Source organism: Charadrius vociferus, unplaced genomic scaffold, assembly GCF_000708025.1.
Source record: "Charadrius vociferus isolate BGI_N301 unplaced genomic scaffold, ASM70802v2 scaffold14, whole genome shotgun sequence".
Classification (NCBI taxonomy): domain Eukaryota; kingdom Metazoa; phylum Chordata; class Aves; order Charadriiformes; family Charadriidae; genus Charadrius; species Charadrius vociferus.
The window spans coordinates 2,402,815-2,417,946 of record NW_009648876.1 but is presented as its reverse complement, the minus strand read 5'-3'; the positions used below and the strand labels follow the sequence as shown (position 1 = coordinate 2,417,946).

At 36.1% G+C, this 15,132-nt stretch overlaps 1 protein-coding gene across 1 annotated transcript in view; it reads right to left on the bottom strand.

Annotated features, from left to right (window-relative positions):
- The window catches only part of AQR (aquarius intron-binding spliceosomal factor), a 73,441-nt gene that overhangs the window by 28,505 nt on the left and 29,804 nt on the right, over positions 1 to 15,132 (bottom strand). The window contains exons 14-21 of the mRNA XM_009887000.1: positions 14,744 to 14,847; positions 13,771 to 13,873; positions 12,778 to 12,898; positions 9,750 to 9,891; positions 8,796 to 8,974; positions 6,740 to 6,907; positions 6,131 to 6,300; positions 1,411 to 1,652 (exon numbers count right to left, since the gene is read on the bottom strand). Of these exons, the coding sequence (XP_009885302.1) occupies positions 1,411 to 1,652; positions 6,131 to 6,300; positions 6,740 to 6,907; positions 8,796 to 8,974; positions 9,750 to 9,891; positions 12,778 to 12,898; positions 13,771 to 13,873; positions 14,744 to 14,847 (1,229 nt within the window). The remainder of the gene's footprint in view (positions 1 to 1,410; positions 1,653 to 6,130; positions 6,301 to 6,739; positions 6,908 to 8,795; positions 8,975 to 9,749; positions 9,892 to 12,777; positions 12,899 to 13,770; positions 13,874 to 14,743; positions 14,848 to 15,132) is intronic.

Below are 15,132 nucleotides of genomic sequence, written 5' to 3'. Positions count from 1 at the left end.
GGAAAGAAGAGTTGCAGACAACAAAGTATTAATGAGGACAAGGAAAAGAAATGACAAATAAATTGTTGAAGCTGATTTTAAGAGAGCCTATCTGACAAAAAGCTCTTCACATAGCTTGAAAAGCCAGGAGCAGTGCTGAGAGCCAGCTGGAAACACACTGAAGGCAAAGAGTTCATAAATGAATGTGGAAGGGACAGCAGTAAAGTTATAACAGAAAGCCACTGGCACAGTCTGTTCAGCAGTAATAACTTGATTTTATAGCCCTCTGTATCCTACGTTAGCAAGCTTCTCTACTCTAATTCAGAAACAAATCACGGTGAAGGAATTCCAATGGCTATCCAATTATCTTGAGACAACACTGCAGACATTTTGACAGCAATAACATCTTAGTCTCTATAGGATAAATGCAGCAGTAGGAAGATAAATAGCTCTTCATAAAAAGGAGTATCTGTATTTTCATCTATGAACTGAAAATTAATACTAGTTCAAAGGAAATTGTGCGTGGTATTTTGTCTTGATACCTTCAGACTATTTTTCTATCTTTATATACTGTCAGTGTCTTCTCCACACATAGTCTACATGCAGTGTTTAAAAAATAGCATGGAAGATTACCTCCCTGCCATTGTAAGAGCTGACTGGTGTGGGGAGGAAAGCCATCTTTTCCTTCCCCAGTCAAATCTGTTCCTTCAAAAGGAAACATTTCAATTTTCACTAACTTAACAGGGAAAAAAGATATAGTTTCTTCAGTCCAGCTAAAGAAAGAAACTATTCTCCAACACCATGCACTGTGAAATTCGGTTGCCAAAGGTCCACCAGGAGGGACAGAACTGCCAAGTATAAAAATGTTGGACAACAGCACCACTGAAACAAAACATGTAAGTCTCACTTAGTGGTCACAAAGGTAGGCATCCTATTTCAGAAACCATTTCTAAAATAAACTAAGCACTATGAGATTTCAGACTTAATTCTTTGAGTAAATGGTGTTTCCAAAAATTTTTAACTGATGTTGAAATTGCTGTTCTTAGCTCGCTTTAATGAGACATGTAAGGAAACTATGTAATTAAAAATCTTTAGGCTGAACTTGAGGAAGCTAGATACCATAATGCAAAAGTGACTACGTGTCTTGATTCTATATCATACTATTGCTTTTCCCATATATTCAATAGGCTGACCTATAAGCAATGTTCTGATGCAATTTTATATAGAAGAGAGCATAAGCTGGTCCTGAGCCAAATTGTAGTATGGTTAATTCTGTTATATCTGTGATATCTAAATATTACTACTAACATATTAACACCTTTTCTTTTAACAAAGAGCACCTCTCTTCAACCACTGAACTCAAGTTCACCTGACAACATTGGCACTTCAGCAAGAATACCAGACCAGAAGTACTTGAAATTTCCAGATCACCTGAAGGGGGGTATTTGCAGAAGTGGATTGTCAACGGTCACTTTAATATTGTATCCAGGAAAGCTAGCTTTTAAGTGATCAATGGACAAGAAAGTGTCATTAAAATCCAGAGTTGCAATCTGATTTGGCATTTTCGAATAGTGTGCACTACTTGGGTCTCCATATCCGAGAATGATGTCATGCAGCCAGTCAGGAACCACACAATCTGTGTTCATCAAATTCCTAATTGTCTCCAGAACAGCCTATAAATTAGAAAAATAGAAAAAATATGATTGGAAAGATTGACTTTTTGCAGAAAATGTGACATAGTGAGGACTAAACAAGTCTATTTTAAGATGCTAGCATGTAACAGCCTGACAGGTGTTTCGTTAGATTGAGTCAGTATCTATACAGTGTACATATTCAACAAAACACCAGTGTCAAACCATGTAGTTTGTAAACTATCCTGTTAATAAAGCGCTAGTAAAGAGGACCATAATCATCAGTAGATTTTTAATTCCAGAATACTCAAGAGAAAAAAAAGGCAGAGTTCAAAATAACCTATAAGCAAAATAAAGCGTCTGCTATGGCCTCAGCTTATCATCCAAGTTGTACAATGAGCGAACAATTCACATTTTGTCAATAGCTACACATATTATATTTCTGCTTAAGGTTCTTCTCCAGGACTTTCATAAGGTGATGCTCTTTATACTATAGATGCATTAAAACTTCTGCACGGTTCCAGTCCTGGCACACATTGGGTTTCTATGTATAATCTTGGAGTGCACTTTCCTTGCTTCTCAACCCTTTCCTTCCCCATTTAAATTCACTAATCAACAAGACAACTGATGACTCCAGAGTCCCCAACATGTTTCCACATACATATTCTTCTAAAAAAGTTCACTTTTGTAGATACTGATTGAGCTATCAATTTCTGGAAGCAGCACACAGTAAGCCTTATGTCAGGTTTTTTGAAGACTACAGACAGAGCGTTTTAAAACAACTACTCTTTATTTTGAACAGCACAAAAATCATATTTAGTGTAATGCACAACTGTATGGCAAATGAATGCCTCAGCCACCCTAAAACACAGATCCAGTTCTTACTAGAAATTGATAAACTCAAGAATACCCTCATGCAGCTTAAGGTTTCTCTTTCAAACCTATAAATTTCATCCCTGCAGGCAGATAAAGTTTCCCTCCAAAAGCTTGCTCTTCATCCCCAAATTAATTTCTCTACTCATCTGTGGTTATGTCAGTATTTTCCCTCCTTTCCCCCTCCCGTGAAAACTTCAGACCCATCATACTCCAGACTCTGGACTTGCAGAGCGTGTGCATTCTAACTAAGAGGTAGCTGAACTTTAGCCTTCCTGTGAAAGGGCTACTTTAGTGGCAAGTCTTCAACAACCACCTTACTTGAAAGTACTAGGACATCATGCATCTGCTCTTAAGCAGAAGAAACACAGGATATGAAACCTGTGCTGATTTCCAGTTCCTCCAACTTACTATGCCATGAAACATGGACACAAATGGCTGGCAAACACAGTGCACGAGCAGCCACACCAGGATATGATACAGACCTTCCAAATGCAGATCTGGTAAAGAATAGTCAGCCACAAAGTGTGAAATTCTAGTTTGATACTCTAAATATACATATCCAGCTCCACAAGGTAGAATTCTCTGCCCCCTTCCTGCTTGTGTTGTATCATTCAGGGAATCAAAGCAATGTGGTCATAATTCCTGCTTAAACAGTCAACCTCTATAAAGATTCTGATTCTTCCCCTCTACTCAACATGGGCGATACTGTAACTGGAGTGCTGTGTCTAATGCTGGGCTCCTCAGAACAAGAGACACAAACATACTGGAACGAGCCCAGCAAAGGGCCACTATGATGATTAAGGAACTGGAGAATCTGTTATAAGTGAAGCTGAGAGAGCTCGGATTGTTTAGCCTCCAGAACAGAAGACTCAAGGGGTGCTGGGACATTTTGTAACTTTGTATAAAAAAAAACCAAAATGGAAGGAAGTAAGGACAGTGGAACCAGGCTCCTCTTAGCAGTGTCCTGTGAAAAAGACAAGAGGCAACGGACACGAACTGAGAGGTTATTCCACTTAAATACATGAAAAAGTTTATACTGTACATGTAACTGAACACTGGAAGAGGTTGTTCAGACAGGTTATGCAGTTTTCATCACTGGAGATATCCAATTCCAACTGTACAAAGTCACAAGATCTTAAGCAACTTGCTCTCGTTAACTCTGCTTTAACCAGGGCTTCGACTAGATCACCTTCAGAGGTCACTCCAACTTCAACCATTCTGTGAATCTGTGAACCTATTCCTTCCAATCTCAACCATGCCGTGGATTCTGTGATAGCTCTGTAAAGTTATTAACTCAAAGGCAACTTAGCACTAAAAAAATTTAAGACTGATGTTAAGTTATACGCTCCACCCTTTCCTTATCTAAAAAGGTTGCTTGATTGTCTACCAGCAGAACGGCTCCTACTATTTCAAATTTAATTCTCGTACCAAGGAAAAATGTCATAGCAGGTCTGCCCTTGTACAGGAATCTCTGGCTAGTCAAACTCCTAGCTGTTGGAAGAAGTGAACGTGCATTTCTTCTTGCTCTTGGTCTTATGAACATTTTAGTACGTGACCTGCAGGACCAGAGAGGTCCTGCACTTAACTTCTGAAGCCTGAAGGCCCTGCAATTACTTCAGAGACACAGGATATACTGATGGACGAGTCCCATATTAACTAAGAATATTTATATTTTTGTTCCGAATATAAAACAAGTGTTTCTGGCTTAAATGTATATTAAGCATAGCATAATATATTTGTGCTAAGAAAAGCACAAATTGGAAAACGTGGCTTCTTCAAGTAGTATTTCTACATCTACATGATCTATTTCTCAGAGGAAAGTTTAAGAAATATGTCCCTAACAGATAATATGCTGGTTTTACATCACAAAAACTTGGCTTTAGCTTTTAAAAAGTAACTTCTGTACATGTAAAAAACAGTAAGATTAGTTCTTGTAAGAACACTGCTGACCAGTTGTAGTGACATAATGGTGTCACCTCCAGCAAACACGGTATTTGCACTTCCACCGCTGTCTCATCTGCTTAATTTACTAAGACTGCACAAGTGTACTCTTGTATTCTTCTACAAGTTCAGCTTAAACTTCAAGATGCCTTCTATCTGTTCAATACACTGTCAACACTAATGAGAGTGATGCCTTTTTTCTTTTATCAAGCTGAAGTTAGAAAAGTTTGCAGGTGACGTGGAATGCTTGCACCCAAACTCGTAGTGACATGATAAAACTGGAAATATCTTAGTTTGTCTTGACGAATGTATGGGACTTAAGTAAAAAACAGCATAGAATGGTTTGCATTGTGATTTGCCTGTCAATTAGCTGCACATATACAGTACAAATTTGAAAGCTAGACTCACAACTGATAGCAATTCTAAAGGAACTTAAGTATTCAATGCAGCACTTTCCTTCTGACTACACAAAAGTGCATACATATGCGAATTAAAAAAAGTCTACAGCGTCGGCACACAAACAGGCTTTGGCAGTGAGCACTTGTGCTTATAATGTAAAATTAACCGCAAGGTTTTTTTTTTTTTTTCCCCGCAAGGACAACTCAGCACTAGAAGAGGTTGCCCAGAGAAGTTTTGGATTCTTAATTCTTGGAGCTACTCAAAACCAAACTAGACATGGTCCTGGACAGCCTGCTGCAGGTGACCCTGCTTGAGCAGGGGGCTTGGACTAGATAATCTCCAGAGTTGCCTTGTAACCTAAATGACCCTATGATTCTGTAATTATGCCACCTAATGAAAACAGTTTACTATGCGCAACACGGACCACTTGGTCAAAGTTAAATTTATGTCAATTCACAATTCTAGAAACTCAAATAATCATTTCAACTTTGCTGGAAAACTTTCCTCCTCTTGCTTTAACAGAAAGTAAGTTATCGATAAGCTTCCTGAGAAACAACATTTGCTGAACTTATATGCAAAACTGAATTAAAGTTGTGTGCGTAATTTTAATCTTTCTTACAGGCAATATACAGTATCATAATGCATTAGCAACAGGTTTACTTTGAACTGTGACCAAATTCCTTGAAGGCTCTCTTGAGAATGAATACCCAAGGAAGTAAAATGCCAAAGAATAATGCACTGCAACTGCGTGAAAACTGTTAGGGCAGGAAAAGAAGCACCATTCAATCGACAAAGCTCCAGTTAGCATACAATCCCTATAAGGACTACCAAATATATCCAGTGCTAAAAATCTCATCTGACACCCTCCAAAGCCCAATAAGAAACTGATTCAGTGATGCTTCCCAAAGCTAGCAAGTTTCTCCAATTTTCACCTTTTGAGTAGTTACTCCTCCTTTTCCTACAGTCCACTATTACATCAGGCAACAAAAACATTCCACGTACTCCCTTGACCCAGAATGCCAAATACAACTAATCTGTAGGCTACACATTAAAAGACTGAAAATATAAACTAATGTTATGTTATATACTTGTGTGAAGTAGGACTGTTCTCATTTTCAGTTACTTCAACACTTAGCTGCAGGGGGAAGTTATCACCAGGTGACACGCTCTAACTTTCTGAAGCGAAACCAACACCAAACACCACCTAAAAAGCCTAACTACATGCATCTAAAATCAACGCATCTTAGTACTGCTGGCGTATTCAGACAAACTCTTATCCTAAGAGTCAATAAGCAGTACCTTACCTTGAAATTGTTTTCTTTTGGTTTTCTTCTCATTATTATATTAAATGTCTCATAAACATCTTCTGCTCCATTTTGGATTGTATTGGTCATGTCTTGTTGATACTGATTTGGGTCCAGAAATACTCTGTATGTTCTGCAATCCCCTTTAAGTCTTGGTTTGGGTTCAGGTCCTGCCCATAATGAAAAGGTAATATGAGAATTTGAAGTAGTGCTACAAACAGATTATCATTCAAATAAGTGACAATCACTCCTGAAATTAAATTTAGACAAATTCATATGATGAAACTTACTTCTGCATGATATTACAAACATTCTTATTTCATGTTGTCATCCCACTTCTACTAGAGTTTTTGAATATAAGATATTTTGTTCCTAAAACCAAAATGTACTGGATTTATTTAATTAATCTAATTATATCAGATTTTACCAGAGGGAGCTAGTTAACTTTCCTCAGGCTGCTTACAGAATTGGTTTGTTTTTTCAAGTAGGTAATGAATTCAATGAGCTTTGCTTAGAAGAGAAGCAAGTTGATGATTAGGCTGTTAATTAAAAAAAAAAAAAAAAGGAGAAAAAAGTAAACCTTTCAAACAAGTTTTTGGTATACCATACCTTCTTCAATAACACGACCTTTCTCATCCAACATGCCCTGGATTTCGCAGCCTCTGACATACACCAGACCAGTTTGCTCAACAAAAGGTCGTCGTCGGTCAAACTTGGTGCCATAAGGTTGCGTGGGACGTACCGTAATCAAAAAGCAGACATCATGTTTACGCAGACCTGATTCCCAAAAGGAACATTCAGCAATTTGATTGAATGCCATTTACTTTTTCCATTCTTTAATACATATACACAGTAGAATACATGAGAATTTCATGTAAATAAAACCCCACCTTTATTTTATAGAGAATAATGTGTTCTGTTTCAAAATATACCTGTAACTTTCAGGATACAGAACCATAGGACATTGTCATCTTTTCCACTATTCCTGCACAGTAAGATCTGCTAGAACTTCAGATATAACAAGGAGAAATTGACTACTTTTTTCATGACTACAAACTTATTTATGTCAAGATTACTCTTCTCCCAATAATCTTACTTAGGTTACACAACCTAGATATTTTCAGTCTTATCTCAAAAGCAGTGCACCATTAATCTCTTATTCTCATTGCGTTCTTCTGGACTAACCTTCAATTATTTTTCTTTAAACAATTTAAGTGCAGTGCCTTGAAATGGGAACAAAATCCTAAACAAAGTTACTTTAGTTATCTACTTAACAGGGTAAGAGGTCACTTAACCAAGTCACTTGTTTTCCGTGCTACATTCCAGTTTATAAATCCCGATATAACATGGTTGAGTGTTTTTCTTTTTCCCTCAGAAGTAACATATTGTTGTGGAGTCACATTTGCTTTTGAGTGATGATGACCTCAGACTATTTTCATTCTGCAGAGCTGCTGCCTAACAAGTTATTCCCCCAACATGCATTTGTGCAGTTGCTCTTCTTGCTTAAGTTTAGCATCTTAATATTCATAACTGTTGAACTACACCCTACTTTTTAAAATGCAATTTCTCCAATTCACTAATGTAATTTTGAACGCTAATCCTTTCCTCCAGTTTTTTTTTCCTATAGATTCTCACAGATCTAAGACACCTTCAAAATTTATAGTAAACACATTCTGTATTTTGCACATGAGACAAATAATTTCTCATTACTCACTGGCTATTATGCAACCCAAAGCAGTTTCACTGAGACCCTGTTCCATCAGGCAACGATTCATCAATTCTTCATCTCAGTTTTTATTAAGTTAAAGCATCACTGCTTCTGAAATCACACCGGCTGTCCCAGTATTTAAATAGCTAGGTGCACCACTATATAGCTACCTTCAGCATAGTGAAGTCTGCTGCCATCCTCCCAGCTTTTCTACTTTAACAGAAATCTATATTCCCAAACTTGTATCTACTTATTTATCACACACTCCAGCTTTAGCATTTGTGCTACGTGACCTGTAATCACACTATGCAGCTCCAGCACATTTAACAGGTTTCTCTAACAAAAGAGAAGGGAGTGACATTTACTGATAATCCAAGTTCAAGTACGCGCTTCTATGCCACTTGCCAACACGGTCAACTAAAGTTCAATTCCCCAAGCAAAAGAAGTGTTGCCTGTGGATACTTGTAAGAAACAGTCTTTGGTACAGTCAGCACTTCCTAATAGCATTCAAATATACTGAAAACTAGTTAAACGCACTGGTTTGAATTAAATCAAAATCTGTCCTCTCCACTTGTATATGAGACAGATATCACATTCCCCACTACTTTTCCAATATGGCATTATTAGCAAACATATTAATTTAAAATGCTAAGTTACTTTTCCACATTCCCTGTAAAGGGCAGAATTTTACAGTTACAAACTGAATGACATCAATCTGGAATAGTAAACATTCTGTTCCCAATGTACATGTAAATTCTTTAATAATTTCTACCTTCATTTTAGGAAAGTACAAACTTCTTAGAGTTAGAATGTGAGTAACTACCTTTTTAAACAGCATACTAAGATTGGCAAACCTGTATCTCAGATAAAAAAACCCTTCTTACAAATAAGACTACATCAAAGTGTATTTTGATGTGCATCTATTTTGAGCACCTTATTTCAAAGAACATTAAGTACCTTCCCATTCATCTTTGATGTTATCTCGGACATTCAAATTAATTGTAACATCTGCTCGTACTCGCATGGGCCAGTTTTCACCAATATTGGGCTTTGCCACCTCCACCACTGTGAAAGAGACAATGGGTTGTGCCATCCTAGCCCATCCACCAAAGACCACACCTCCATATTCCGATAACCTAAAAAAAAAAAAACCCAAAAAACAATAAACCCCCCAACACCAAAGTTTTGTTAGTCATTATCTGATAACAGAGTCAGTTCTTTTTTTTAAATTGTGAAACAATTTACCTCACAGTCAGCTCGAAGACAAAAGTAGAAATCTTAATTTTACATGATACTGAAGTAGATTTACATAATCCTGCATTTTAAAACTGAAGCATAACATGAATGGACTTATTCTTGTATTTCAAGAAACAGAGGCAACTTATGCTGGCATTATTTAAAAAAAAGACAAATAAAAACTCACAGAGAATAAAGGAAAGACAACAAAAAGCAACTACTGAATGTCAGTAATATCACACCAAATGACTGCTTGAAATCTACAGAGAATCAAAACATGGTAGATGGCAAATTCAAGAATACTCAGTAACACCTCTCATAAACCAGAAGAGTTGGTGGTAAAGTTTCTAGATTTTGTAACATCAGCCAAGGCTTAGTACTTGCAGAAAATGAAATCATCCATCTTAACACAACAAACGTTGGTTATTAGCATCCAACGTGTTATCTTAACACACCTACAGGGATATATATCAACACACCCCTACAAAATACTCCCACAGGATGGCAACACCTTTTGGAAGAAGTTAGTATAAAACATAGTATCTATGTAATCATTTATAATACGTTTGTTAGTATACATTTATTATATACACAATATCAGTTACTCATTCTTGAAAGCACTTTGATTACAACTGAAGTTGAACTGACTGGTTTGCATCAGTTAATAAATATTACCATGGTTTCATCCTACTGACACTATCTTCGATGTCCTGTCTGATCTCGTAGGTAGACTCTAAGCGGAAGAGATTGAAGTTCCTCAGCAGGTAGTCATGAAGAGTAAGAAACTGTAGATTCAATTTGGGAAGTGCAAGACAGCCTAAGGGGGTAAGGGTGGGAGGGAAGAGGTATTTGATGGATAAACAAAAAAGATGATGAATTAATACATTGGTTCTACGAATTCATAAATACATACAGATTCTGTAACTGCCATAGTTGTTATCCTGGGAGATTCTAAGAACTACTCCTTTTATAAATATACACCACTAAGATAAATAAACATGCACAAGATTAAAGGAATTTTCATCCTTCTGGTAGTAATATAGCGAACTATTTTAAGACTGAATCCTTCCCTCTATTCAGACTACAACAAAATTGGTTTTATAAAAATCAAATGCAGGGCAAAATAGCAATACTTTGGGAATTCAACAATTGTGACAGCATTAACTAATGATGAAAAAGGCTCATTAACCAATAAAAACTATGCATTATCCAACAATTCCCCAATTCCAATCCCTTATGTTTATTAGCAGCCATGAAAACCATTATCGTAGAAAAAAGTTTTAAGCCAAGAAATCAAATTTTAATATACAACTTCCCTTATAAGTTTCTGTTACTGTTATAGATTTTCATTTCAAATTTCAAACCTTTCTCATTTTTCAGTGAGAAAGAAAAACATAAGAAGGTTAGATCTAACTAAACAATGAGTATTAAAACTCCTAGAGAGGTCCTAAAGCTTACACAGCTTTAGGGTAGCCTTCAAAGCAAATTTTCCATAATAAAGATTCCTATACATTACTCATTTAACATTACTGAACTAACGTTCCAGTTCAACACCTATGCTTAAGTCCTGCAAAAGCATCAGGCTCTTCTAACCCGCAATATTATCCTTGAAAGTTTTCACTGGTATATGCACTACATATTGGCTTTCACATGCATTGAGACACAATGGCAGGGAAGAAAGGCGACAGAACACTAATTTCTATTCTGGAAAGCCTCATGGTGATAAAATAGTTTAACACATTTCTCAACACCAAGTAACAAACCTTGTCCTGTAAAGCTAGTTATATGTACAAAGGGCAGGGCCTGAAGCAACACCTCTTTAAGGCTGCACGTATTTATCAGACACATATTCTTCTTCCCTCATTTTTAAAAATAAAATAAAAACAATACGCCTATTTTTCTTGGGCTAAATTATTTTAAGTTTTATGCCGAAAGAATTTAGCTACTTTTAAAAACACAAAAAAAAACCCAACCCCAAGACCACAAAAGCTAAACTGTCTTGTTTGAAATCAGGGCTGGAGAACACATGGAGATCAAAAAGAGAAAGTGTAAACTGAAACTAAGAGAAGCAAAAAGGAGAAATACAGCAAAAGAGCTCCCACAGGAGGAAACATTTCCACTAGCAACCACTGTTACTTGCCAAAATCACATTCCACCATTAATAAAATTTCTTCAATGCATTATTAAAAAGTAACAAAACAGCACAGAAACAGATGCGATGAGCTGCTATTTCTGCTTCCTTGACCCTTGCAATAACACATATATTGTGATTAATATATTTGGTTAATAAAACACAAAATACACAAAGAGTACATGAACAAGTTTGAGTACTGCAAAGTCAGTCTTCCAGAACAGTCTGAATGACAGTAAAGCTACATTGACTTGCATTTAAAAACCTGAATATCTCAGAGCATTAAAGTAACCTATATGTTGTTTACTGAAATAATAAAAAAAATAATCTTGGTTTATATATTAATTTCCTAGAAATCAGAGCAATCACCCTGATTTGGGTTTTTTTTTTGGTGAGTTTTTTGTTTGTTTGTTTTGAGGTTTTTTGGCCTGTTTTTTTTGTTGTGTCGTTGTGCTTGTTTGTTTTTTTTTTAAGGATAACCCCCCATCAGGATACCTATTATTCAGAAGAATCCGAATCAGCGTTTAACGACTTGCATCATACTGAACATAAGTACTTTATCTCTTCTTGGGCAGATTTCTAGATGGCATTTGTATTTGTTTGGACTAAGATCCTTTGATCCCCATATTAAAGGGGTCAAATTTTAAAAAACTCTTTCTTCTCATTAATACTTGTTCACAAAGAATTTATCCCCCCCCCAAATAATTTATGCTAAGCAGCTGAACATAAGGCTCATACTTACACAAAAAACCTCTGAATTAAAACTACATGGAGGAGGGTATAGAATACTGATGGCTGAAACCGGACACATACTGTATACTAATCTTTGAAGATATATATTATTTGGAATTTCCACATTCCAAATGAAAATTTTCACGTTCCTAGTGAGAATTCTCATGATGCACATAAAACCAACAGTTTTTAAAAGTAGCTAGGCAAAAATATACATGCTGTGTATTGCAAAGCTTAAAATTACATAATTCGTTGTTTGCAACACACGGCGTTTGCTTCCTTGATCATGAGCACATTGAGCAAGAACGCTACCTTCTGAATTTAGTCACTGAAAGGTAGTCTACGCACTGTGTGTACATTTCTACCTTGAAATAAAAGAGTAAGATAATTAGTGTTAATTTTCTCCCATCATTGCACTTTTTTTTTCATTTTAAAAAGGCTTTTTTGAACATACTGAAGAGAAAAGCACAGACAAAAGCTTTTCTGCTCCATGTTTACAACCTGTTTCACCTTACAGTAACTACGTGTGCCACAGCTGGTTACATCTGTTACCCAGATTAGAAGCAAGTTAGTGTTTGTGGTGGGCTTGTCAGTACTAGGTTAATGATTGGACTAGATGGTCTTACAGGTCTTTTCCAATGTAGGAGATTCTGTGATTCTATGAATTTGTTAGCAATTTCATCTCAGAGTTCCTAATTCATGACGTGAAAAAAGGCAACCTTAATCTAAGATGCTGGAATATGCCGAAGTGCTGCATATGTAAGTTCCAAAGACAGAATGAACATAGACATCACTACTGCTTTTAATTTTTTTCAGCATGTACCGAACTACTAATCATACCTTCTCCAGAATAATATTCAGTTGGTACAATATTCTCATCCCAAATAATCTTCTCTGTGGGATAAAGTGGCATCTGGTTGAGTTGCTGAATTTGAGATATTCGTCGCTCATGCCGAGAAACCTAAAGAAAGGATGCATTTTAAACTTCCGTAAGTCAAAAAGGGAGAATAAAGCTATTTTTGAGACATACGCATTAATCCATAAGACTGCTGCTGGTCACTTGCATTGTCTCACTTTTAATAAGTTTTGGGTTTGTGTTTTTTTAAATTAGATATAAATAAATGCACAGAGTTACATCAAAAGATGAACAAACACATACTCCAAGCATTGGTCATAGTACTAGAGTCAAACAATCCTTTGGCTACTCAGCAGACCAAAAATGGCATGACAGAACTGAAAATACTCAGTCAAGGCTTAGCAAAGAACAACTTCAAATGAAATTTATTTTGTTTTCCATTGAACATATGGTCAATGGCTAACTAACACTGCTCATTAAGCAACAGCTAGTCTTAAGTCCCTCTTTGGCAGAAAAAAAATAATCCATTCAATATTACAATATGTCACCTGAACAAATGTCTCTCCATGGCATCCATCTAGCATCTAAACCTTAGGAAACTATGTGAACAATTTTTTGTTATACACTGAATATCCAAAAAAACCCACCACATTATGTGCATCAAATGGCACTTCAAATGGGCTTGAGGAACCAAACAGGTACTGAATATCTAGGTCTACTTTAGCAGATTTTTTGTTTTTAAAAACATACTAGTTTCTCAGGAAACCTACATTTATAAACAAACATTTTCAAATAGTTAATTTACGTGGTTTTAAACCCCACCTTAGTATGCTGTTTACTGCTATAACACTGCTGTGGTTCATAGGTGGTTCAGCAAAGGGTCCTCAATGGCTACTTTCCTACAGTGTAGTTGCTAGATTTAGCTATATCTTGAGTTTGCGACGAAAAAATACAAACACTATTAATTATGTTTTTACCAGCAACTCCAGCAGAAACTCCTTGTCATAACTCGAGTCTTCCCCGTCAGGAAGGGGCGGCAGCAGGCAGAGGTATGATGCCACCTGGTGGAGAACGTTTGAGCTGCACAGCAGAAGGAAAAAAAACTTGTGAAACTGACACAAACATTGGAGAACGCACTTGAAGTAATTTTTTTTTTTCCTTCTTGAAAAAAATTTCCATCTACAAATTTCATCAGACACCAGCAATTACAAATCAGTATTTCAAGGAAAGTTTGAGATATTTAAAATATTTATTTTTGGAATTGTTACAAAGTGCTCTAGAGCACATCCGTGTGTGAAGTGTGCTCAGCCACAGGTGTAAGCTGAACCACTTATCTGCAATAAACACAGCAAGGTGCAAATATTTATTGTTTCAAGACATGTACCTGAAAACAGAACCAAACAACAGGGCACACATTGCCTTTGTCAAAATACAGACTGTTATCCTTTTAAGCACAACATTTACAATACAGTTAATACAGTGTATACTTTTAAGATTTCTGTTGTAGTTTTTCTACAGAACAGATTAAAAAAAGCTAAGTTAAAAAAGTAAGAGCTTAACTACTCTAAGTTAATTACTGCTACAATTACTAAAGTAACAGTAAAATAGCAATAGTAAATAGTAATATAACTAAATCATAAACAGTAATATTACTAAAATAGTAATAGGAAAATAGCAGCTAGCTATTTTCCAGAAAATTAGTACTTTCTCACATTCATTAGAATAAAGGAAAATACAGGTATTTTTCTTATACTGGAATTCTAGTACTTCACTACTAGTGGATGCAAACTCTGCTTATTTCAGCAGATGTAAAGGCACCATGACAAGTCAGAAAGACCTCAGAAGTCACATGAGAAGTTAGAAAGAAAAATGGCTAGAAGTCTGTTAAGTTAAGACATACTGAGAACAAAGAATTTCAATTTCATGTTAAATTTCACTTTGGTAACTTACCTAAGGGGTCCAAATAACTTCACCAGTGAATCACGAGTATCTACTGCAGCTACATTTGAGAGTGCAAAGTCATATAATTCTGGGAAATGTGCAAATGCTGCTCTCTACAAAAGACCCACACCCAAAAACTGAATGTAAGCATATTAATGAGACAATTTAATAACAATCTAAATATTTACCATAGCTTATATTCATAACACATACCACCCTGTGGACACAACCAGTATACAAATAAATACCAAGTGAAATCTCCCTTTTTTTTAGTTAGCACCACCTGTTCGTTACTACTCCACTTCTGATATAGTATCTTTTTATACACCCTCCTACCAGCCTTTGTTCTGTCATTGAAATAAAATATAATGGGGTAGACATGTAGCCTTGCAGACAAC